This window comes from Cotesia glomerata, linkage group LG4 (assembly GCF_020080835.1).
Source record: "Cotesia glomerata isolate CgM1 linkage group LG4, MPM_Cglom_v2.3, whole genome shotgun sequence".
NCBI lineage: Eukaryota > Metazoa > Arthropoda > Insecta > Hymenoptera > Braconidae > Cotesia > Cotesia glomerata.
Window position 1 is genome coordinate 20154500 of NC_058161.1, and position 26992 is coordinate 20181491.

Genomic DNA, 26992 nt, shown 5'->3' on the forward strand with positions numbered 1-26992 from the left:
CTGATTATAACGCGTAAGTCGGCCACAGTCGCAGCACATGTGTGTCGGGCATGAAAGAAAAAATCCCGACATGCAGGGGGGTGGGGACGAAAAAGTGGTTGAGAGTTATAATGACGGGGTTGAGAGATTATATTGCGGAGAAAAAAGTGGAGAGACAATAATTCCCCACCCTCCCTTGTAAAACACTCTACAGTGATACAAGTAAAACCATCCTCAATTATAACCTCAATTACAAAAAACAGAATTTGTGTCCGACAAATTTTTAAAATAACTATTAATGACATAGAAGTTAGTAATTTTGGATTTATCAATTTCCGCAAGACAAGAGACAATCGACTGATCGCGATCGATAATTACAAATATAATTAGAGAAGCGTGATGTAGTGAAGCAACTCAACCTCGATTTGGAAGCGATCGGTGGATAATTTTGTCACTTCCAATATGAACTTCGGAAGATTAACTCTAGTGATTTTGTTCGCGGCAAAAATAGCCGCGTCCTTTGACGTCGGGTCCCTGAATTCTATCGAAGAAATAATTGAATTTGTCGCGGAAGTTGTTGATTCAATTAATGGAGAGAAGCTGAATGCAGCTGAAAAGCTAGTGGACAGTTTTAGGATCAACGGGTACCGAAATTACGGAGAAATGGTCAGGAAATATTTCGCCGAGTTTCCACATAAAAAAGTGACCGATCAACAGATCGAGGAATTGAAGAATTATATCGAAAAAATAGGCAATGCGTGGATTAAATTTACATCTGAAGAGGCAAAAGCAGAGTTAGGGGAATTCGTTAAGCTGTTGCCAGAGATATTGGGCAAACTGTACAGTATTTATGTCGGAAATGGTCGAAATATCAAAGGATTCCCAACTCGAGTTGCAACAGTAAGTTACAACTTTATTCCACAGAATATTCGCATCAAAAATTTCAATTATTTAATAATAATTTCAGGATTTGAAACCTGTGCCATGCGAAATGACAGAAAACGACCAATTGCGCCTGCGGAAACTCCATCAAATTTTTATACTGTCAGAACTCCGCGGGTTTATTTTATCCCTGAAGACTTCCGAGAACCCTCAAAAGGTAGCAGCTCGTGCCGTTTTTCACTCCCAGCAATATTTGCAGGCTACTCGCCAAGGTTTCCTCAAAAAATGGAATCAGCATCGACGCTGTGATCCTTGAAAGGACATTAGAGGTAAGTAGAAAGAATTTATCATTCATCATATGATAATTTTTGAGCTAATAGGCGTTTCTAGGTGAAACCTTTTCGGAATTTCTGGGCCTCTTTCAAGGCGTGATAGTCAATGAGAAACAAACCGACAGTGTCGATGCTTCTCATTGCAAAGATTATTGCCCGGCTGTGGATTATTTGAGAATAGTCAGATGCTATGATGCCGTTGACGAGAATGGAACCATCACCCATTGCCATGCAAAACCTTGCAATGGAATACTACATGCTTGCTACAATATAGCCAATGTCAGAACATGTGAAATGGTAGGTTTCTTCCCCTTTTCTAATAAACACCTCTTTCCGTTTAATAGAGACCAAAATTAAGCTACAAATTTCCTTTTATAGAATGAAAACGCTGACAGACGTTTTCTTTGGTTGAGATCAGTCAAAGATAACTCTAAGTTACAATGTCCGGGAAGAGTAGTTGAACTGTATCATATTCAGGACAAAGGAATTTTCCATTGTTCAGTGTGCAAGTGTATATGTGCGGAACAGGATGGGAAATCAACAGCCAAGAGAACGATCAGTCTTATCCCGCAATTGGCCGATATCCACAGAAACATGTAAGTGTAAGCACGAATTTAAAAAGTTTCATTTTTGGTTCCCGGGTAAAAAAGATTATAGATAATTATACATCAAAAATGGCCCTATATAATTATATAGAATTAGATATAATTATATAGAATTATTTCTATAAAAATAAAAAAAAATTCGGCGTGCGCGGGGATCGAATCGGGGACCTGACGCTTGAAAGGCTGACGCGCTACTTGTCGACCTACGAGACTTACTTGAAGAGCAGTGTTTGAAATAACTACAAGTAATTCAAATCGTATACATAATCAATTTTTATAAGTTAACTTAATTAATACAGTTCCTATTATTTCATCCACAAAAAATACAATAGATTAATAAATTATTAATGATTAGAGTAGCAGACTCTGAGATAAAAAAAATTATATTCAATTGTATATGATTTATATATAATTATATGATTTCCGTATAGTTGCACTGATAGAAGGATTTGTTTATATTTAATAAGCTTTATTAAATGTTAAATTATTTATGAGCTGTAATAGAATTCGGTATATTACAATAAACGTTATTATAATGTAATATAATCAATGCAAATAATTTATAAAGATGATTTTTGTTTATAAGCAATCTTCATATCATATAACATTGCAAGTGAAACAAATTCACTCAACAAAATATTTATTAACTTTTAATAAATATTTGTTAACTATTAATAAATATTTATTAACTATTAATAAATGTACTTTCCTCCCAAATAAATATTTGTTAAATGTTAAAAAAAATTTATTAAAATTTAATAAATGTCTTCAAACAAATTAAATTTCTAATAGTTAATAAATTCTTTCATCAGTTTATATACGAAATATATATAATTTCATGTAATTGTATATAACAATGTTTGTAACTTTTGTACAATTCTATATAATTATATAAAATTATATCTGATTATATCTAATTATATGAAATTATATATGATTATATATAATTATTATAATCATTGTAATAATAATATTAATAATATATATATTAATATAAATAAATTAATATTATATATTATTAAATATAATAATATAAATTAATATTATATATTAATATAATAAATTATAAATATTATTAAAATTATAATCATTATAATGATATATAATCATATATGAAATTATATATAATTACATGTAATTGTATATGATTATATATAATTATTAAAAAATGCTGCATCTAATTATATATTATTATATATAATCATATATAATTATATGTAATTGTATATGATTATGTGTAATTACTAAAAAATACTGCAGCCTATTATATATTATTATATATAATTATATATAATTACATATAATCCCATATAATAATATGTAAGTAATATATAATTATATATAAGTAATATATAATAAAATATAAGTATATATAATTATATATAATTTTTTTTACCCGGGTTACGATGTTGGAATTTCATCAGGGTAATGACCGGAGTGCGATTTGCTGAAAAAGATCGAATGTTCCATCTCCAAATTGAGCAGGCTGAATTGGGTCCTTTTGAAAAAATCGTCCCAGATACCGAGGAGTGGAAAGAACTGGGGGACTTTCAGTACGACCCAGCAGACGAAGGGAGTTTTTCGATGAAGAAAGGAGAAGAGTTCGTTAAATTGACGGAGTTTGTAGACTTTTCTTTCGTGACCCTCGATCAACGGACCATCAACCTGGACGCACTCTTTGCTGACCCCGGGCAAGTTCTTATCGGAGCCCGATTCGTTTTCAATGTCATGGAAGATGCCTTTGAGCTGCAGATCAAGTCTTGGCCAGTCGATTTGAAAACCGGTAAGTTGGCGGAAGGAAATCCGTCTGATGTTGAATGGATTCGATGGGAAAATTTGAAGATGCGCTCGAAAAACTACGACAGACCCAGGTAAGTTTTTTTTTGCATTCAAGCGAAGAATTGAATGATTCTCGTGATTTATTACTCTAGAAGTACGATTGATATCGGAGAAGCCAACGAACCTTTGAGAACTAAAAAATGGAATAATCCCAGCTCAGTTCCGAATCAAAAACTTATGATACGAGCGACGAATTTTAGGGATGATTTGCAACAACACACGATTCCTTATTTGGACCTTCAATCTGTCACCTATTCTACGGCTAAGATTCCTCTGCGTGGACTACAGCTTATTTACAGGGGAGTTGAAGGTAATGGAGGATTTTTGGGCTTCAGAATATTTGGTGTTGATTTTACTGAGGATTTTAGATGGAAAATGCCCACCAGTCAATTCAATAAATATCGATCTTTTTTTCACGAAAATTTGACCCTGCAAGACTCACCTAAATAATTATATCTTATTGAGAAGAAATTAATTTATATGTTTCTGAAGTAATCTACTTAAAAATTATGTAATCAAAAATTTCAATCTCTATAAAAATAAGTATATTATTTTATATTTGGAATGTTCACGAATAACAAATAATAAAAGTGATCCTTCGAATTCTGGGACGTCCCAGAAATATTTATTAACTTTTGAACCGAGTATTTTGTATAAAAAGTGGGATTCAGAGCATCGAAGTTTCTCATGGACATGAGTCATGTATCGTAAACAGTATTATCCCATTGTCAACTAAACATCTAGCTACTTAATTCAACTCCATTCACTTTTGTCCGATAATTTATGAGTTTAGATACTTCTTTCAAGAAATAGAAACTTAAATTCCGGGAATAAAGCGTAGAAGCAAGTCTATAATACATTTTTTAGTAATTTATAATCAGAGAAATTTTTCAACAGTCAAATGTTTGCATAATTAGCTGAATAATAGCGTTAAAAGTATAAAAATATAGTTTTCGAAACATTTTTTTTTTTAGTTACTCGAATTATACATTAGTTAAAGTAACTATTGATAAATAGTTATATCGAATATATTGTAATAAATATTTTTCTATCGTGTTAAACAAAAAATTATTAGACTGAAAGGTTGTTACGAACGATGTCTCAGATAGCTTAACTAATAGAGCTCTTAATGTGCAACCAAATGAAACCGGGTTCGATTCCCGGCCGGGGTTGTCCGAATTATTTTTTCTCTTTTAATTAATTGAGATTTAATTAATCAAAATGACTATTAAAGAAATCCACGTGAAGTAGTCAAATTTTTAAAACTTCCTGAAAATATGTAAATTCAATCTACGGAGAATAATTAATAAAAAAATTAAAAAACAGTAGGTTTCCGGGATATTTAATTAAATAATTAGGTTTGAAAATTGTAATTTTTACATGTAAATGGAGATTCCACCAGCTGTGTATTTGGTTAAGAATTTAATGCAATTAACGATTTTAAAAAAATTTTATTTTCATTAAATTTGATTGAAAAAATAATAAGCTAAAGATTAAAACAATAAAAAAGTAGCTTTTCGAACGTATTACAGAGATATTTTATATTTTTTATGAAAAATCACTCGGAACTTGCGTTCTTTAAAGTCTTGTATTTGACTTGGCAACACCGCTTGCGCAGTTACCCAAAGCATAAGTAACCGCTGTTTTTTAAATGCTAGAAGATCTTAGTCATTTTAGTTAGACAGTAAACATAAATAAATTTTAAGGTTAGGGACACTCTTTTTGTGTTGTCAAGTGTATACCGGTAATTCAGAGTGCTATATTTTTTATTAGTCAATTAAATGTTAATAATTATTTAATGAGTAAATTTATCGGAAATTTCCTCAAAAATGTTATTAATTAATTTAAAAATTAATTTTAAGATAACAAAAGTGTTTCTGGTTCAATATAATAAATAATTTTAGGTCCATGATCTTCAATTAAATAGCAGTAATTAACTACTTTTTTTTTCTCAGCTTACAAATAAATATTATTATTAACGTAACACTAAACCATAAAATTTTTCCAAGTTTCTTTATATTAAACATCGTTAATAATTATTCCATTAGCACCTGGAAAGTCCACGCTTCGAACGATGACTCCAGTATCATAAAATTCTTTTTATGTTTGTTTGTCCATTGACGTCAGAGCTTAAAAAAAAGAGTAAACAGAACCAGGGAATCCCGATTCCGATATTTTTTTATGCATATATTGTATACAGCAGATAGATACACTCTCGTGAGTCTATTCATTTGTAAAAGTGAGTTTATTTGCTTTCACATATTCAAGTTCAGGCATTCCAAGGTCAGCGACATATAACAGTTCTTTATTTTTTGCGACTATTTATACTATAAATAAAATTTTATAATCGGGCCATGAAGGAGTCACAAAAAAGGCCAGTTTTTTCGGAAAATTACCCATGTAAAAAAAATATAAGCATCAAAGACGTCACTGTCATCATAAAAAGTATTATAAAACGTTTACTTTAAGACTAAGTGCATTAGCAATTCAGTTCAAGGTTATCAGTTTAGTTATTAGTTTAGTTTTTTATTCTTCCTATTAAGTTACTTGTCGCAAATGCTAAGTGCTATTTATTTTAATAACCATCGCGTCTTACGCAGACATTGACAATGAACTCTGATTAACGATTGTCTTTTAAGGCGTAATTTTCCCAGTAGATAAATGATTATTTCATCGATTAATAAGTAGACACGTGTTGGCTCTGCAATTAATTACTTGCAAGTGGAATTTAATTTAATGCTCACAATATATAAAGAAATACAGTCTTTTGGTTTTTTTATTTTATTAATTGCAATTAAACGACACTGAGTTACATAGCCATCCGCGGTAAGGGGCCTGCAATTCCTTCAAAGAATTAAAAAAAAAAAAACATTTGACTGAATTAATGGATTTTTTGGCAAGCTACAGTGTTTACAAGGTTCATACTTGACGGACGGGAAAATTTTTTAAACTATTTTGATGTTTTTTTCCGTTTCTATTGCACTAAATAAATTTTTTAAAAGTATGCAATTAATCTCCATTAAATAATCGAGACAATAGTATGCTAAATATCTTGATTCCGTTAACTAACAAGGGTATAATAATAAAAATAGTTGCCGAAATATGGGGCGAAAAAAATTTGTTCGATCGTAAACCACTCTCTGATGCTTCTTATCATCAGTTGTCCAAAATACCAACAACATTTTTTTTTTAAATATCAGGTTAGAATTTTTCTAAACTCTCAGTTACCAAAGGAGTTAATCATGTGGTAAATCCAAAAGAAGCCGAAGAAACCCGAGATAAAATTTATTCGAAGGACTCGCACGTAGTTCGTGGAAACACTAATTTGAACTAAATTTCAACATTGTTTTAGATAATTTAACTTCTAATTTTCGTTTAAAAAAGTTTCGAAACTAACAAGAGTATTATTATAAAAATAGTCGCCGAAATGAGGCAAAAAAAATTTGTTCGATCGTAAAACACTCTCTGATGCTTCGGCATCATGAATCTTGCAGAATATAATTTTTTTGACTCAGTCTAGTATATTAAAAAATTTTCCCACAGGTAATTAATAGAATTAATTATTATTCAATCTAAATAATTTTATTTTAGTGTCATAAAATCCAAATAGGCCCCCAAGCAAAATTTATTTTTTAAAAAATTTAAAACTTTGCCTAGACATAACGTGAATAATTTTAATTGTATCGTAGATTTTTTATTTATTAAATAAAAAATAAAATTCACAAAAAATATTTCTTCTTTTTGTTTAAAAAATTTACTTATTAATGTTTTATTTATAAATATTACACCACGGAAAATAATGTGCAGTATCATTTGGTATAGATACCAATCATACAAGATTGCAGTAAATGCTTCTGTAGTTACAAATATCATATAAATGATAACAGTTACTCAATATGCGTCAAATTTGACTAAGTCAAAAAGTTGAATTTACTCCAATTTTGCGGTAAATTCTACTGCACACTGCAATAACAAATACTCCACGCGGGAGTTGAGAGTACTACAGAAGAAACCGTTCCTGTTATTTTGCCATTTTGGGGTTAATCTCTTGTGTATTCTCGTTTATTATAGCGTCTCATAAATATTCATCTGTAAATAACTGTAAATAAAATATTAAACGTCACTTTTATAAAAATAAATAATTAAAAAAAAAAATACAGAAATTTTTTTAAAATTCTTACTTTTTTAAAACCCAAATATATTTAGGGTAATTATTTACAAGTGGGGTCCACCCTATTTTTGGCCATATCTAGGTGAAGCATTAACATTATTTAATTTTTTTTTATTCTGCTTGTTTTTACGACATATTTATGATAAAAAATGTCCTGAAAGAAAAAAATAAAAATTTCGACAGCTTTTTTTGCCATCAAAAGTTGGAAAAAAAATTGATTCTCATGTTTTTGGATAAAATTTCTATTTTATCTTTTTTGATGTTTTTGATATGTATTTTTTTTTTTTTTGAAAAATACATAAAAAAACTAACTATAAAAAAAAAATGATCAATTTGATCAAAAAAAATTAGAAAAACGGTAGACCCTGAAGGCCATCCGTGCAACTTCCCGCTAATTCCATACCTAGGTGCATAAAACTGCACTAATGACGTTTTTTATCTCTTCGAGCTTAAAATACAATTTATGTGTTATTTTGAGCTCTTCGAGCTCAAAAGTCTGATAGCAGTATCATAGAACAATATTTTTTAAATTTTCAAACCGCACTAACTTTTAAATGAATCAACCAATTTTCACGCGGTTGGCAGTATTTGACGCAATTTTTTTAGTTTCATAAAGAATCTTCAAGTTTGAATTGATAAAACTAGGAAATTTGGAGTAATTCCAAAAAAACACTTTTTTAGGTTTTCTTTCGTTCATGATATTTCTTGAACGAATTGACCAATTTTGACTGGCTTGACGGCGATCGACGTAATTTTTTCATGCTAATAGCTGATTAGTTTTTGAAATTAAGCAGTGCATCCGTTTAAAAGTTATTCCAAAAAATGTCAGAGTTATGTTAAAAAAACACTTGTTTCCAAATATTTTATTGAGTATATCTCTCGAACCAATCAACCGATTTGCACGTTTTTGGCGGCGATCGACGCGGTCTTTTAAGCTCTGAAATTATTCTATATCACCGAAAACGATCCGAGAAGAAATGACGAAGTTATGTCAAAAAAACACTTTTTTCGGTTTTCTTTCGTTCACGATATCTCTCGAAAGAATCAACCGATTTTGAACGGATTAGCGTCGATCGGCGTGGTTTCTCAAGCTTAAGAGCGGATTAGTTTTTGAAGTTGATCGATAGGGCCGTTTAAAAGATATTCCAAAAAAACCACTTTCAAAAATGATTTTTTTCTTATTTTTTTTTTGAGATTTTTCAAAATTTCTCAAAATCTATCGGTCCGAATCGGTTCAAATTCTCAGGAAATCTAAGTTTGAGGGAACTCTTTAGAACGCCGTTTAGTACGTTCCGATCGGTTCAGTCGTTCAAAAGTTATAAGCGAGTCACACACACACACACACACACACACACACACACACACACACACACCGACATAGTGACAACCTCGTGGGGATAGTCAGGGAAGCTACCTGTGACCTTCAAATGTCGAGATCTGATGAAAACTCGATTTTTGCAAAACGGGGTGAAAACAATAACTTCCCGATTTTTGAAAATCTTCGATTTTCTTAGCGGGAAGTTAAAAAAAGAAATTAACATGGCCCAGCATGGGTGAACCCCACTTGTAAATAATTACCATATTTATTATATATAAATAACTCAGTAAGTAATTTTTAATTATAAACTATAAAAATTTTAGATTATATACCGTTTATTCTTACGCAATTGGTCAACCGCATATTAAGTAAATTGAACTACAATTGGAGTTACAAATACCTCATGTTGTAGTATATCTTACTTTTTACTACAGTTAACGCTTAACTACAATATTGGAGTAAATCTACCCACAATTTGGAGTTGTCTCAGGTCATACTATAGCCTGCGGTAGATGGAACTACAGTTGTTGTTGCCACTACCACAATTTATTTTCCGTGACAGAAAGAAAAATTTTTTGACTGGAGAACAAAGTTCTTGGCTCAAGAAAATTTGTCGGGTGCCTGAAGGAAGACCGAAATTGTGTTGGCCGAAGTTAAAATTTTTCTTTAAATTCTATTCTTGGTCGAAGTATTTTTTTTTCTTATCATAAATACTTGATACAATAAATTTTTATATTTGATCAAGATTTTTAGATACTTTAGGGAAGCAGCGCCACCTACTTCAGCTGAGAAAAAAATTTTCTTACCTTGAGAAAATTTTTCTCGGGAATATTTGATACCCTTTTTATATTATTTTACCGTGCAATTATACATATTGAATGAAAAAAAATGATGAAATATTATTTGATCTTGCCAATTGACATGTTAATCAATAAAAATATTAATGAAAATTAACTTCTATCTTTATATTTAATTTTTTGGAGCAAGAGAGAAAATTTCTCAAGACAAGAAAATTAACTTCTATCAAGAACTAAATTTTTTGGAGCTTGAGGCTGAATTTTCTCAAAACAAGATTTTCTTGACTTAAATTAATTTTCTTCGATCAAGATACGTATTTCTTAAAGCAAGAGAATTAATTTTTGAATAAGTGAAATTTCTTGTCAAAAAAAAAAAATTTTTCCCTCAAGAAAATAATTGCTCACGTCAATCTCTTCCATAATTAATTTCCTTGCATGACCGGAACAATTAACTAATCTGAATTGACAGTTTATCTTCTCAGCAGACGGAGTCTAAAAAATAAAAACCAGCAAACGTCATAGCGGCACTGATTATTAAATATCATATCCGAGAAATGAAACACGTGAGCCCGAGCAAAACCGAGCGTCACCGAGGATAAAAATACCACGAGCTGGCAGCTTATTAAAGCCTGTGGCTCATCACAGCTCGTCATTCGAGACCCAGATCTCTCAGAGTAAACACTCGCAAGCAAGTGAAAAGTTACTTGATTATTATTTATTATTATTTATAATAAAAAGTGCTAACAGTTAATCAAAACAGTAAAAATGTACACAAATCCGTTCAACCGCAAGCACAGCACAATTCGCCAAGTTCTGGACCGTTTCTTCGACCCGAAGAAACCAATCAGAAGATCTGAGAGCGTGTCCAGCTCCGGAAGTGCCAGCTCCAAGAGCAGCTCCAGTTCTTTTGGCTCCAGTTCCTCCAATTCAAGTTCTTCAAGCCACAGAATTTTCCAATGGACCAAAAAATGATCCGCTATTGAATTAATTTGAATTAATTTGAATTAATTTGGATTAATTTGGTCTTTGGACAGTTTATTCAAGACTTTATTGTCTTTCCGGCCATCAAAGTGAGCCATCAATTGAAGAAACACTGATCGAGCCTTGACATCAATTTTAAAGTCATTGGATAACCTTCAGTTAAGTTCTGTGCTGTTAATTGATGATGTGGCCGCAACTGGGGCTGTTAAATTCTTTCACTCGACGCTTTTTAAATATTTTATTGAGCATTCATAATAAAAAATGTTTGAGTGCTGTTTTGTTTGTTTTAAAAATAATTATTTAATCAAGATTAATTTTATTTTTTTTTTATAATTTTATTTTTGTGGATAAATTGATTTTATTCAAGACAAAAATTTAAAACAAAATTAATTAGTGAAGAATTTCATTAAAAAATATTAATAATGGCTGATTATAATTAATAATTTAGTCTTTTGAGCGTCGAAAAAAATTGTAATTGTTCTTTATTAAATGCGCATGCGCATTTTTTTAGAATTTGAAAAAACTACCGCGAAATATTTGAAATAAAAATAAAGATTCATTTTAATAATTAATTAATTTAATAATTAAATAATTCATTTTTTTTAATAATTTAATTTTTGTGGATAAAAAAATTGATTTTATTCAAGATAAAAATTTAAAATTAATTAATTAGTGAAAAATTAATTAATTATATTTTTAAAAATTAGTTTTCATTAAAAAATGTTAATAATGGCTAATTATGATTAATAATTTAATTTTTTGACCGTCTAAACAAATTGTATTTGTTTTTTATTAAATACGCATGCGCATTTAAAAAAAAAACCGCGAAATATTTGAAATACAAATATAATTAATTAATTTATTTATTAATTAAATAATTATTATATTTTTATATACTAGTCAACGAGCCAGTATTAGCTCTCATTACTTCATTTAAATTATTTGTTAATAAATAAACTTTGTACTCTTTAAATTAATATTTATATTTATATTTATATTTGTAAGTTATTAGTAAGAGAAGAATTGTCTGAAAATAAATTAATATTTATAAAAATTATGATTTTATTTTTTTTTTTAGAATAAGAATTATTAACTTTAATAATTAATAATAATAATTAATAACTAATAATTGATAATTATTAACTAATAATTAATTAATAATTCTTAACTAATAATTAATTAATAATTATTAATTAATAATTAATAATTAGTAATTAATAACTAATAATTAGTAATTATATTACTAATTATTAGTTAATAATTATTTATTATATTTTAATATCATAAATTTTGTAAGCGGTGATCGAATTAATATGGAATAATTATAATTATAACTTAAATAATATTATTAACAAGTTGATACAGCTGTCAGTAGATCAGAGGCCGCATATGTGATTTTCTAAAAGGCAACGTGACTTTTCTATTTATGTTAATTTTTTTTTTTACGCAATCTTTCCTCAGCATTATCGCGGTAAGTATTTTGTCTAGACAAAATTTTATCTTGCTGAGCTATAAATAGAATAATTGAGGAAGTATTTTTTTATTTTTATCAAATTATAGTTTGGAAGTATTAGATAAGTGAATTTTTGTTATTACTTACCGGGAATATACAGATTCAATGAAGAATTCTAGTAATTTAAGCATTGCTTATCTGAAAAAAATTTTTTTTTTGGTTGCTTGAAATTTTATTCAAAAAAAAATAAAATGATAATTTTAACAAAGAATTTTTGAAGTAAATAAATTATTAAGAATTTTTAAAATGTTATTATTCTGGAAATTCGGAGATTTTTAAGGAATTTTTATTATTTTGTGGATAAAGGCGTTGATAAAATTCAAAACTGTAGATTTTTGGAAAAGAACCCTAAGAAAAAAGAGTTTGTTGGATTGAAATTAGTAGATTTATTCAAAATAACTTAAAAATACGGATTTAATATTAAAAAATTTGTTTCATTTAAATATGAATTAATTTTAACCAAATCTATTTTGTTTTGGTTTATTTCATTTAATTCGCCTGTTTTTTTAATTAAAATAACATTTTTTAATAGTTAAAAAATCTCCTTTTTTACTATACTCTTTAGATATTTAATCGGTAAAAATTAATAAATAATCAAAACGGTAAAACTGGTATTAAAAGTATTTTATAACACCTTTATTTATTAACATTAATTTTGTATTATGATCCTATGATAAAAAAATTAAATAAAATCATCTCAAAATTAAATATTTTTAGCAAAAATATTTTCTACACTAGTAAGTATATACTGATGCCAATGACCGATAAATTATGTACTTCTTATAAGTATACATCTTAAATAAATAGTACTCAGATTAAATTACTCAGCAGTCAATTTTAAATTGATTTATCGTAGAAACATTTTTTTTACATCTGTAAGATAATTTTAAATAAATTAAAAAAAAAAAGAAATAATTCAACAGAATGTTGAATTATTAAATTGAATAATAATAATTATCTCAAGTACTGATCGAAGGTAAAAAACCCAGACAGATAAGTCAAGGTTATCACTCCGGTTCGTATTTATATTAAAACAATTAATCAAATTAATCATGATAGATTCTATTAATTGCTGGAGACTACGCATTGGATAATTTTATATTATCATAGACATCCATAAATATTAGATACGACTAAAATGATGTAATAAAAAAGGTATACATAATGAATTTAATTTTTTATTAACATGGCATCGTATTTTACGATTGTTAAATAATATGCGTACATTCATTTTTGATTTTTATCATTTTTCTAAAGTCACATTTACAAATATACCTAATAATGCTACTTATTAATATTTAACGTCTTTATTAATTTATAAATAAATTTGTCAAATCAAAAATTTTGTGAAAAATAACATAAATATTTTATAATTAATTTTTTTTTAATTTTTTAACGAATTTTAAAGATGTGCAATTTTGGGTAAGATGGATCATTTATGATCATATGATAATAATGATAATTTATGATCATAATGATAATTTATGATCATATGATCATTATGATTATATAATCATATGATCATTATGATCATATGATCATAAATAATTATAATGATCATAAATAATTATAATGATCATAAATGATCATATGATCATAAATGATTATTATGATCATATGATCATTTATGATCATAATAATAATTTATGATCATAATAATCATTTATGATCATATGACCATAATAATCATTTATGATCATAATAATCATTTACGATCATAACATGACTACGTATGATCTTATAACTATGTGTGGTCATATGTGATCATATATGGCTATGTGTGATCATGCATAACTATTTATGATCACGATTAGATACGATAATTTATGACTGTGTATAATATTACAGATATGTGTGATCATACTTGGTCATATGTGATCACATGTGACCAAATTGGTGATTTATAACCACTTTTAGTCACACTATGACCATGTGAAGCCACATATGGCCATATGTTGTATGGTCATATGTTCACATATGGTTATTTGTGATCATACTATGACCATATGTGCTCATAAATGATCATATTTGGTCACTTATGATCATGCAAAATTATTTTTTATGATGATATATTGTGGAAATTCATGATTCTGTATAATCATACAGATAAACGTGATCATATACGGTCATATGTGACCGAATTGGTCATCTATAAACACATTTTATCATACTATAATCGTGTAAAGCCACTTATGGCCTTAAGTGATCTTTTTATGTTAACATATAATCGTTTTTGGTCATACAATGACCATATGTGGCTATATATGATCATATTTGGTCATTTGTGATTATAAATGGTCATATTTGATCACATGTGATCAAATTGGTCATTTATGATCATATTATGACCATGTTAAGCCACATAAGGTCTTAAACGATTCTTGTACGTTCACATATGGTCATTTTTGGTCATATCATGACCATATGAGTCTATATATGATCATATTTGGTCATTTGTGATCATAAATGATCAGATTTGATCACATGTGATCAAATTGGTCATTTATGATCATGTAAAATCACATAAGGTCTTAAATGATTTTTGTACGTTCACATATGGTCATTTTTGGTCATACCATGACCATATATGATCATATTTGGTCATGTGTGATCATATACACAACTATTTGTTAATTTCAAATCGCTCCATCCTGGCTCCCTGTTTTATAATAACGTTTTGAGTTAACATTTGTAAAAATGTAAGGATTTTTGTCTGTAGGACACACAACTTCTTCCATTACTCTGAGCATACGATCATGACTTTTATTTCCCACTGGTTGGAACATATTATTCCATAACATGTTTGCCACTGTAATAAAAAACATTTATATTAATTTAATAATTAATAATATAAACTTGAAGTACGCATTCATTAGGTAGATAATTTTGTTATTGTTTTGTAATAAAAAATTAAAAAAAAATATTATAATAGACATTAACCGGGCTTACAAAAACTAGAGACGTTAACGATCTCGTTCAAAGAACCTACACTTAATAACAGACCGATGATCACGGAAATTGTACGGTTGATGACGGTAAAAAAATTGCAAGTCAACGAAACATAGTAACGCTTTACGTCATTCATCATGTGTTTGCACATTTATCTAAGTCTCGTAAACAGAATCATTGTGTAAGCAGATAAAAATTTTGTTTGTTGTAATTCAGTCGAAATTGCGCGGATGTAAATAACTATTGACGTATTTGATATTAAATTTTAAGTGCAATGTGCAATAAATAAACAATTCATTAATAACAGATTAATAAAAAAAATCAGCTATGTAAGTGTCAATTTATGATTTTTAAATAAATTGAATAAAAAACAAGCTTTGACGTATGTTAATTTTTTTGTAGGGTGACTGGACAATTGATTGATTGAAAATAAGTTCCTGATAAAAATACTGATGATAGCGAAGAAAAATAGTTGGTATATTTTACCTAATGCATGCCCTTTTTGACTAAAGTGAAAGCAGTCATACGTAATCATATGTGAATTAAAAGATGGAGCATTTACAGGATCACTATTTGGCGCGTTGAAGTATTCAGTGAAAGGTTGGACGACAACGGTAAAATCTGGCGATCTGTCATACCTAACACAAAAAATGTTTCATTTTTAATTGTATAATTTTATTAGTATTGCAAAAACTAGCAAATTTGCAGTCACTACGTGACTGCTATGACTTGTGGAATACGAATAAATAAAATTTTGGTTTATTAAATAATGAATTTTGTTAAATTGCACTGTACTTTATTAACTATTGACGTTTTTAAAGATATAAGCTCATGCCGATGTTATACTCATCAAGAGCTTTCATTTGAGTACCCACATGAATTTTTCATATATGGGTGATTCTTTGTAAGGATGTTTTTTGCTGTCTCAGGCATTTTTTTATTAGAAAAATTGTTATTTTTGTACTAAAAAAAATTTATTACCAAAGTAAAAAAACATTTCTATTTGGAGCATTGAAAACTAAAATGAAATAAATTTTGGTTTTTTTGCTATAAATTGGTAAACCACCGAAATAACAGTCCCCTGGGCTGTCCCATTCCCAAAATTAAAACTTTAACATTAAATTTTAAGTTATTCGTCCATAATATATAATTTGGTCCATAATGTTTATAAACTTAATTAGTTAACTAACAATCTTCTTCAATAAAAAGTACCGAAAATTAATTTGTTTCATTAAATTCATTAAACCAAAGTTTGTCCCAGGCATTTTAAGAACAGTCCCCTGCCAGAAGTTCAAAGCCAAAATAAAAAAATTCAGTGTGTTATTTTACCTTTTGTAAGGTTTATAAGGATCTAACTGGCCTTGAGTTAATAACCATAGGGCTGTTAGCGCTTTATCGGCATTTTATTTAGTGTCAAAACACCGTTTGTGCTGGAAATATGTGTCTGAGCCACTTCAAAACTTAGTCTCCTGGCAACTATTTTTATTTATAATTTATTTATAAATTTCGATCCATAAGTCTTAATATTATTCTAATTAATGTAAACATTCATTGAGAATTTGAAAAGTTGAATGCATTGAAATAGTTTGCTTGATTTTTCTCAATTTGAAAAAAAAAGCAATCCCCTGGCAAACAGTCCCCTGTGATGTTATATGGCAAAAGATACACAAATATCGAAAAAGCAAAAATTAAATCGGCTATTTATTTATTATGATTAAGCTGATAGTTTTGTAGTCCTTGTTAATTTTTTTTCTAATAAAATGAAAAATAATCTGGTCGGACAATTTTGTACAGATTTAAGACGTCCTTACAGAGAATCACCTATATATATATATAAATATATGAAAAATGCATGTGGGTACTCAAATGAAAGCTCTTAATGAGTGTAACATCGGGATGAGCTTATATCTTTAAAAACGACAATATTTAAAAAAGTACAGTACACGGAAAAAAGTAAACTGTAATATTCACTCGGATTCCGGTTAATTTTTATAGTTTCAAACAGTAAAGCGGACATCGGGGTGCCAAAAATATAAACATTGCAAAACTTAATGTAGAAAGTATAAAAGCCACAATTTATAATTTAATATCCAAAATAAGTGATTAGTAGCTGTCACTATAATAAATAATGACTCTTTCATCTTAATAAATTACAGTTTCAAACGGTAAAAATTGCCATTTCAATATATAGTCGATATTATGAGGAGAAGGGGAACTCAGATGAAAGAGAAGGGGGTCTCACTCTGGGAGAATTTAACACTTGAAACAGTAAAAATTATATTTTTAAAATACACATTTTACCAGTTCAAGCAAGTCAATAATTACAGTTTGATTTTTAGCGTTGCGTTTAAAATTTACCATTTTACTTTGTAAATATTGACGTTGCTTGTATTAGAAATTTACTAACTTTATTTTATACTTTTTACATATCATTGCGATCATTTTTGTAGGTACGAAATGATAAATATCAAAGTCTGAATTGTTAATTATTATACTTAAACATTTTAGACATTTACATAGCGAATATTACTGTTTTAAATAGTATTTTCTTCCATGTAAAGAGTAAATTGTAACGTTTAAATGGTAAATATTATAAAGTGAATAGTAAAATCACGATTTTACTGTTTGAAATGGTAATTTTTAGCAGTTGAACATTACTTATTATAAATCGACTGTTATTTATTACAGTTTACTTTTTTCCGTGTGCAATTCAACAAAAGTCATTATTGAATAAATCAAAATTCTATTTATTTATTGTTCACAAGTCACGGCAGTCACATAGTGACTGCAAGGTTGCTAGTTTGATTATAATTGTAAAAATTATTCAAGATAGCATTCTCCTTTGAAATTATTCTTTTTCAAGCTTCGAAAGAAGAATATTATTCTAAAAATTACGCGTTACTATACCTTTCGGTTGAAATCAATGAATTTACAGCCTGTTGATATTGCCGTGCCATTTTTGAAGCTTTGATGTCCGGCCGCTTTCCTTGATGCAGACAGGCGCAGTACAATGGGTGCAATAAATTACACATGGTACTCCGTGCTACTCTGACTGATACAGTCGGGTCTTAAAAAAAGAACACTAATTAGAACACCAATAATATAAGCAAACAAGTGTTCTTCATTAACTTACTAATATCTAAAAAAAATAACAAACCTATTGTTGGTACTAAATTGACTAAAGTCCTAGGTAAATTGAGTTTTAAATAGTCTAAAGCTCTCCTCAAATGCCAAGCGTATCTTGAAGACGAGAATCCTTTGGGATCGTAGCATTGCCCTGAACAGATATCATTGGCTCCGAAAAATATTGTAATAAGCTTCCAATGCTTCTTAATGTCTATTTTACTATTACTTTTTATCCTTTTTACTAAAATCTTTGCTTGGTGCAAAGCGTCCTCTGTAGCTGCTACCGGAAAAGCGACGTTTAATTTTGCCTTTGAGGATATAAATTCGCCAGTTCCGATCGCATATCCAGTTAAATTTTTGTTAAATTCCTGAAATAATTTAATATATAAAGATATAATATATATCATAACCTTGTTACCGTAATAATTATACAAAATAATCACGCTGATTATAATAATAGTAATTTAATTCTTTTTAAATAGGGAGCGTTACACAGAAAGAAAAATTTCTTGACTGGAGAACAAAATTCTTGGCTCAAGAAAATTTGTCGGGTGCCTGAAGGAAGACCCAAGTTGTGTTGGCCGAAGTTAAAATTTTTCTTTAAATTCTATTCTTGGTGCAAGTCATTTTTTCTTATCATAAATACTTGACACAATAAATTTTTATATTTGATCAAGATTTTTAGATACTTTAGGGAAGCAGCGCCACCTACTTCAGCTGAGAAAAAAATTTTCTCACCTTGAGAAAATTTTTCTCGAGAATATTTGATACCCTTTTTATATTATTTTACCGTTCAATTATACATATTGAATGAAAAAAAAGATGAAATATTATTTGATCTTGCCATTCGACATGTTAATCAATAAAAATATTGATGAAAATTAACTTCTATCTTTATATTTAATTTTTTGGAGCAAGAGAGAAATTTTCTCAAGACAAGAAAATTAACTTCTATCAAGAACTTAATTTTTTGGAGCTTCGAGGCTGAATTTCCTCAAAACAACAAGATTTTCTTGACTCAAATAAATTTTATTGGATCAAGATACATATTTCTTAAAGCAAGAGAATTAATTTTTTTGGAATAAGTGAAATTTCCTGTCAAAAAAAAATTTTTTTTCCGCTCAAGAAAATAATTGAGAAGAAAAATATTTTCTTGGCTCAAGTGAACCTTTTTTTCTGTGTCATAAAAATAGCCGCCGAAATTAAAATAATGTAATTACTTTTATTAAATTTGGTAGCGTAAAATACTTTCGCCAGCTATCTTGACCACCTGCACACCAGCTCACACCTCGAGCTTCAATAAATGTGCCGATAGCAAATTCTTCTAATGCACCACTGGCCGCAACTAAAGAATCACCCAATCCGCCGATTACATCAATGTCTCCTGGCCGCAATTTGTGAACACTGTCGGGTGGAATTTGTGACCTAGAAAATATATTTTCCTCTTTAATTAAGGAAGTTCGAGCGTAACTAATGAGTCAAAATAGTGTTAAAATTTTTTTTTAATTTTAGTCTTCCCAATATTCGTCAAAATTCATTATTTTAATTTAAAGTAATTAAAACAATTTAATAATTGATGATTTTTACTTATTTAATAAAGTAAAGTAATAAAATGACTTTGGTATTTATTACTTGCCGGAATAAATAAACAGATTTTACAATAGCAAGCTTGATTGTACCCATAACCTGAGACGTGAATGAGTGTGTGAGCTAAACATTTCTCTCTCTGTAACTATATTTCTATCCTTTTGTTTTTTCTCAGCTGTTGACGCGATGTTGTCAAATCTTTATCAACAGACTCGATAGAGTCTGGCGCCAAGTTCCGTTCTCAAGCCAGACTACCGAGTGTGTATATACCGTAAGCAGAACGGTTTTTTGAGGTTACAAATTTTTTTTCAAATTTATTTTGATTTTTTTTTTTATATGATATTTTATAATAGTAGTTCATGCTTTTTATTACGCGTATTACTTGATTATTATCAATTATCTTTATAATTTCTATTTAAAATTATTAAAAATAATCAGCACAAACTATAGCGACCCAGATTTTTAGATTTGAACTTTTTTCTTATGTAAAAAGCGGACGGCCAGAGACGAAATAATATAAGGATGCATGCTAATCTTATAATAGATGGGAAACTACAGTGAAAAAAAGATATTTGACAGCTTGCAATTACACACGCCAGACGGCGCAAGAATAACTTTTACATGAACTATAGCTTAAAGGGGATAGTTTGCCACCGGAAATGTATTAAATTAAAATTGTCAATTTTTATTATAATTACAAAAAATACTAAAATCCAAACAAAAACAGTTTCACTGTAAAAAAATCACGCCAAGTCCACGTTCATAAGACTATTAAGAAAAAAAATTTTTATTTCTTTACAAAAAGATATAAAATAAAAAATTAAAAAATCCAAGTAACCGATATGGTTGTATATGATTTTCGGAAATTAAAAAAAATTTTGTTGTAAATTTAAAAATTAAAAGAAACAATTTTGGAACGTATTTAGTGTGCGTCATTGTGTACTTCAATTTTTTTTAAAAGTCCTAGTAGATAGATTTTAGGAATTTCATAAAAAGTGAAATATTTCGTAACCACGCACACTAAATACGTTCCAAAATTGTTTCTTTTAATTTTTAAATTTACAACAAAATTTTTTTTAATTTCCGAAAATCATATTCAACCATATCGGTTACTTGGATTTTTTAATTTTTTATTTTATATCTTTTTGTAAAGAAATAAAAATTTTTTTTCTTAATAGTCTTATGAACGTGGACTTGGCGCGATTTTTTTACAGTGAAACTGTTTTTGTTCGGATTCGAATAAATGGCTGACGATAAACAAGTTACAAACATAAAATTTGACTTTAAATATTTCAAAAATTACATCGGTAATGTATCATTATTAGATTGTTTTTATATTTTGCAATAATCCAAGTTTCTTGTGTATAGTTTTTTATCCGTTAAAGTTGGAAGGTTAATATTGAAAATAATAATTAAAGTCTCGACAAAACGCTTGTCCGCCATAAGAGCCCGTATATAAGAAGATAAAATATGTGATTTTTAAAATTTAATATCTAAGTAACTAAACGGTGAATCTTTTTTAAATTTTGGGATTAGATAAATAACGTATTTATTTATACGTATACTTAATTTCAAAGCTCAAAGTTGGAAATTATTTTTTACATTAGATTCGCTTGAACATCCTTAACAAAGACGATGAAAGCATTATTTATTTATTAAAAACGTGACCAATAATAAAAAAAATTAGAAAAATAATGATACTTTTGATAAAATTTTTTGATTACCGCGAAATCAATTGAACGCGGTTCCATTCATTTCAAAGATACAGTACACAGCAAATCGGGGTTACTTAAGCCTGCAGCATAACATTGGCCTATTTTTTGTGGTAAACGTGTTTTGTTTGCTTCTTTACAAGATGATAAATATTGAAGGTCATCCCTGTAAATAAATACGACTTTCTACAAGGCTTTTTATACAAGGTTCAGTTTAAAAAAATTATATTTGTCATTAATATCAACAGTGCAGAAGTCAAATGATAGCTCTGTTGCGTGTTAAAGTTATAATTTATAAATTTTCAATTTTTCTTGGTACATAAAAGAATATTTGATGTTTTAAATATCTGTGTTAAAATTTACATCCTTCTTTATGGGTTTTTCATTCATTCACTGAAAAAAAAATTTTTTTCCACCTAGAATACTTAATTTTTTACTCGAGTTTTCTTGATATAAAAAAACTGGTATTCTTAACCTTAAAATACCACGCTTTATTATAAGGCTAGTTTTTTGACAGTGAAAAAACGGTATTCTTACACTGATAGAAGAATTTCTTAACATTTAAGAAGATTTCTTTGTATTTAAGAAATCATTTCTTGAACATAATTTCTTAGTATTTAAAAAATATTTCTTTGTATTTAAGAAATATTTCCTAAATACTAAGAAATATATATATTTTTTAAATACTACGAAATATTTCTTAAATATTAAAAAATATTTTTTAAATACTAAAAAATGATGTTTAAGAAATGATTTCTTAAATACAAAGAAATCTTCTTAAATACTAAGAAATCCTTCTATCAGTGTATAGTTAAAAAACTTTCGTATTTTAACCATAAGAATACCAGTTTTTTAACCATAAGGAAACATTTCCTTGGTAGAATAAAACTTTTTTTTCAGTGTTATTTCAATATTGAAAAGTTTGAATTTAATTTTACTTTATTTTAATAAAGATTTTTTCACTTATTTAAATATCATTTTTAGAGAGGCGTTTTTTAAAATTATACTTATAAAATAATTTTTTAAATATTGATTAATGATTTTATTATCAATAAACGTTTATACACTTTAAATAATTATTGTCAATAATTAAGTGACAAAAAATAATAAACGTCAAAATTTAATAAGAATTGTTCTTTAAGATTTTAATTTTAAAAAATTAATTTATTTGGCGACAAAAATATGGTTTTAGTCTATTTTTTTTAATTAAATATTTATTTGTTTATAGTTGAAAAATCTTTCTTTAATACTTTAAAATCATATATTTCAGTAAAATCACATTTTTAAACTATAAACAAATGTGATATTTTAATTTTGGTAAAGAAATCATGCGTTGTAATATAGTAAATAATATCTGAGATATTTTTAGGGTCATCAAAGCAATTAGGATCACTTTATTTATATAATTTCTATTAAGGTAATTTATAATAAACTAAAATAATTAGCTAACAGCTGGATTTTATAGTTTTTTTCCATTATTAAATTCATTTTAAATTTATCTATGTATATTAAATTAGTGAATTATGTTAGGCGAGGATAAAAGCATTAAAATTAGGATAACTCAAATAGCAAAAGTACCCACTCAGACGTCTTATGATTTATTTCAAAGGAGATTTGTTATCTATTAAAAAATCTTATATTAATTAAATAAACAGGCGAATTAAATGAAATAAACCAAAACAAAATAGATTTGGTTAAAAGTAATCCATATTTAAATAAAACAAATTTTTTAATATTAAATCCGTATTTTTAAGTTATTTTAAATAAATCTACTAATTTCAATCAAACAAACTCTTTTTTCTTAGAGTTATATTTCAAAAATCTACAATTCTGAACTTTATCAACGCTCTTACTTATGAAATAATAAATATTAACAATCTTGCAGTCACCATGTGACTGCCGTGACTTGTGAACTATAAATAAATAAAATTTTGCTTTATTAAATAATGACTTTTGTTAAATTGCACTGTACTTTCTTAAATATTGACGTTTTTAAAGATGTAAGCTCTTCCCGATGTTATACTCATCGAGAGATTTCATTTGAGTACCTACTTGCATTTTTGATATATTTTTCATGTATACATTTTCTAATATATAAAATTCTCGTGTCACAATGTTCGTTCCCATACTCCTCCGAAACGGCTTGACCGATTCTCATGAAATTTTTTATGCATATTCAGTAAGCCTGAGAATCGGCTACTATCTTTTTTTCTAACCTCTAAGTGATAAGGGGTGTCACCCTAAAAATTATTTTTTTTTTGATAAAAATTTTTTTTTTTTATTTTTTTATTATGTGGCATCAAAAAATACATACAACTCTAAATTTGCACTTTTTTACCACCAACCCTTGCTTTTTAATAGTCATTTTCATAATTTTATCATTTTCTATCCCGCTCGATAACATCAATTATTATCACTTGGTAAGTTATCCCCTCCATGTGTCTACCGGTGTCACTTCTCACCCTGTAAACAGCACGGAGTAGGGATGTTACCTCTACAGTTTTCGGCTATTATTAGTGTATATGCTTCGAGCGTAGTAGTTAAACATTTTTACTATCTCAGTGTAACTCTCATATCAAATATATTCTCGAGTAACTTTATGATTTATTTATTTATAACTAATATTATTGAATATAATTAATTATTAATAACTAATAAAATTATTAATTTTGAGTGTAAATCGCACGATCAGTTAATTAAGTGACTTACATAACCTCTAAAATACTTAACACGTGTCACGAGTTCCCGCAAACAACGGCTATTGAGTTGTAAGTATAAATTATTTTTTACGTTTATTATAAAATCAAAAATTATTCTTTCTTATTTATAACGAAAATATTGTTGGGAATGGTGAAAAACGAATTCGGTGTTAGTTAGATTTTTATTACAATTGGGAAATTTTTTTTTGTGTTTACTTATAAGAGCTCTAACTTCGACACAATTTTTTTTTTTTCACTATTTCTAACAATATGTATTTTCGATATAATTAAGAAACATAAAATTTTTCGCTTTCGTGAAACTATCTAATTTTTACATGTATATTTAATGTAATCAAAGATAAAATAAATGATTAATATAATAATTAAATATAATAATTAAATAATTCAATCAGTTTTATTCATGTGTGTTTTGTATTGTACAGTGAACAATGCCAACAAAACGCAAAGGGGCCAATTTGAGCCGTGATACAAATAAATCTAGAAGCATTCGAAATAGAAGAGCCCAAAGAACCGAAGAACAAGTTCAGGAAGAAAATACTGGAGCGCGTGTGAGAATAGCGCAATTGCGTCAAGAACAATCAGACGATACACGAGCTGAACGCAATGAAGTCATGAGATTAGAACAACGACAATCACACTGTTTTACTGTCAATAGACGCAGAGCGAATGACCAACAACGCCAACAGGCACATCGAGCATTTGTAGCTACATCATTAGCTAGCATTCCAGTATGAGCCCGAAATTGAATAATATGCTCATTCAAAAGTAGTAATTGGTGCTATGGACAAAGAATGCCCGTATTGTCATGCTTTGAAATTCAAAAATAAACCAGCCGCGATGTGTTGCGTCTCAGGGAAGGTACAACTACCTGTAATTGAAACACCACCGGAACCATTGAACGGTTTGCTTATCGGCACAAATCCAGATTTTTACGTATTTCTGAAGTCCATTCGAACATTCAACTCATGCTTTCAAATGACATCGTTCGGAGCAACAGAAATAGTTCAAAATACTAATGCAAATGGTCAACAATACAATTCTACATTTAAAATCAGAGACCAAGTTTATCATAAAATAGGCTCATTGCTGCCAATGCCAAACGAACCACATAAATTTTTACAAATCTACTTTATGAGCGGCGAGGACTCCGGAAGCGCACTAGCCAATCGGATGGATGCACATTATGGCTACAATAACCTTGATTCATTCTTTGCTAGACGCATCGTCAGCGATCTGGATGCTCTATTGAATTGTTGAAAATATTCAAATCCCACATGCACAAATTAGAAAGCAATAATCACGCTATTGTTATTAATCCTGATAAAACACCAGCTGGAGAACACAATCGTAGATTCAATGCACCTGTTGCTGATGACGTTGCTGGAATCATGGTTGGCGATTGTACAGGTGCACGAGAAATTGTGATTCGTAGGAGAAATAATAATTTTCAGTTCATTGCTGATACACACCGTTCATATGACGCTCTCCAATATCCGCTAATCTTCTGGAAGGGACAAGACGGATATAGCATAAATATTAAGCAACGAGATCCCGTATCCGGTACTTCATTTATTATGAATTTGATTATTACACTTTTAACAAAACAATTAAATTATTAAACGCAATTAACTTAAATTAATATTTATGAATATATTATTACAGGAACCGAAACAAACAAGAACGTTAGCTCGAAGGATTATTATGCGTATAGATTGATGATTAGACGCGGGCTGGATAACGTCATTCTACGATTTTGAGAGCTTTTTCAACAATTCATGGTCGACATGTACGCGAAGATAGAAGGCAAACGACTACGATACTTACGATATAATCAACTCAAGCTACGTGTGGAAGAGTACATTCACTTGCGAGACGCTATTGTCAACAACGCCGACGCCGCCGAAATTGGTAACTCTGTCATTCTACCATCATCGTACGTAGGCAGTCCACGTCATATGCAAGAGTATATACAGGATGCTCTGACTTTCGTGCGCGAATATGGGCGACCGTGTTTATTTATCACGTTCACATGTAATCCAAAATGGCCAGAGATTACATCTTTGCTGTTGCCTGGCCAAAATGCAATACATCGTCATGACATTACAGCACGTGTGTTTAGACAAAAGCTGAAGTCATTAATAAATTTTATTACTAAATCACATGTATTCGGTCTCATACGTTGCTGGCTGTATTCGGTTGAGTGGCAAAAGCGAGGATTACCTCATGCCCACATTTTGGTTTGGTTAATCGACAAAATCCGTCCTGAAGAAATAGATAATATAATTTCTGCAGAAATTCCCGATCCGTCTACTGATCAATTGCTGTTTGATATTGTTACAGCAAACATGATTCATGGCCCATGCGGTACTTTTAATCGTTCATCGCCTTGCATGTCAGATGGAAAATGTACAAAAAATTTCCCTAAAGATTTCACTAACGATACAATCACAAATGTCGACGGATATCCAATATATCGTCGAA

The 26992-nt window shown here is 28.8% G+C and overlaps 3 protein-coding genes across 4 annotated transcripts in view; 2 read left to right on the plus strand and 1 right to left on the minus strand.

Moving 5' to 3' along the window:
• Window positions 1–271: 271 nt before the first annotated feature.
• Window positions 272–1470, plus strand: LOC123263861. Its single transcript, XM_044726897.1, has 3 exons — window positions 272–879; window positions 947–1190; window positions 1252–1470. Exons 1-2 carry the CDS (start codon window positions 442–444, stop codon window positions 1175–1177), a joined length of 669 nt encoding a protein of 222 aa, XP_044582832.1. The 5' UTR covers window positions 272–441; the 3' UTR covers window positions 1178–1190; window positions 1252–1470.
• Window positions 1471–3226: 1756 nt separating this feature from the next.
• Window positions 3227–4087, plus strand: LOC123263952. The gene is made up of 2 exons (XM_044726997.1): window positions 3227–3669; window positions 3730–4087. Exons 1-2 carry the CDS (start codon window positions 3227–3229, stop codon window positions 4085–4087), a joined length of 801 nt encoding a protein of 266 aa, XP_044582932.1.
• A 10037-nt stretch (window positions 4088–14124) lies between these two features.
• Window positions 14125–26992, minus strand: part of LOC123263834 (phospholipase B1, membrane-associated-like) — a 36906-nt gene continuing 24038 nt past the window's right edge. The window contains exons 4-9 of one of the 2 annotated variants that reach the window (XR_006509239.1): window positions 19713–19917; window positions 18524–18860; window positions 18274–18433; window positions 15853–16004; window positions 14976–15226; window positions 14125–14632 (exon numbers count right to left, since the gene is read on the minus strand). Coding sequence is in view for 1 of the 2 variants with exons in the window: in XM_044726863.1 (XP_044582798.1) it covers window positions 15054–15226; window positions 15853–16004; window positions 18274–18433; window positions 18524–18860; window positions 19713–19917 (1027 nt within the window). In the remaining variant the exon portion in view is untranslated. Of the gene's footprint in view, window positions 14633–14655; window positions 15227–15852; window positions 16005–18273; window positions 18434–18523; window positions 18861–19712; window positions 19918–26992 lie in introns of those variants that run through there. The other variant, XM_044726863.1, reaches the window with a different exon arrangement.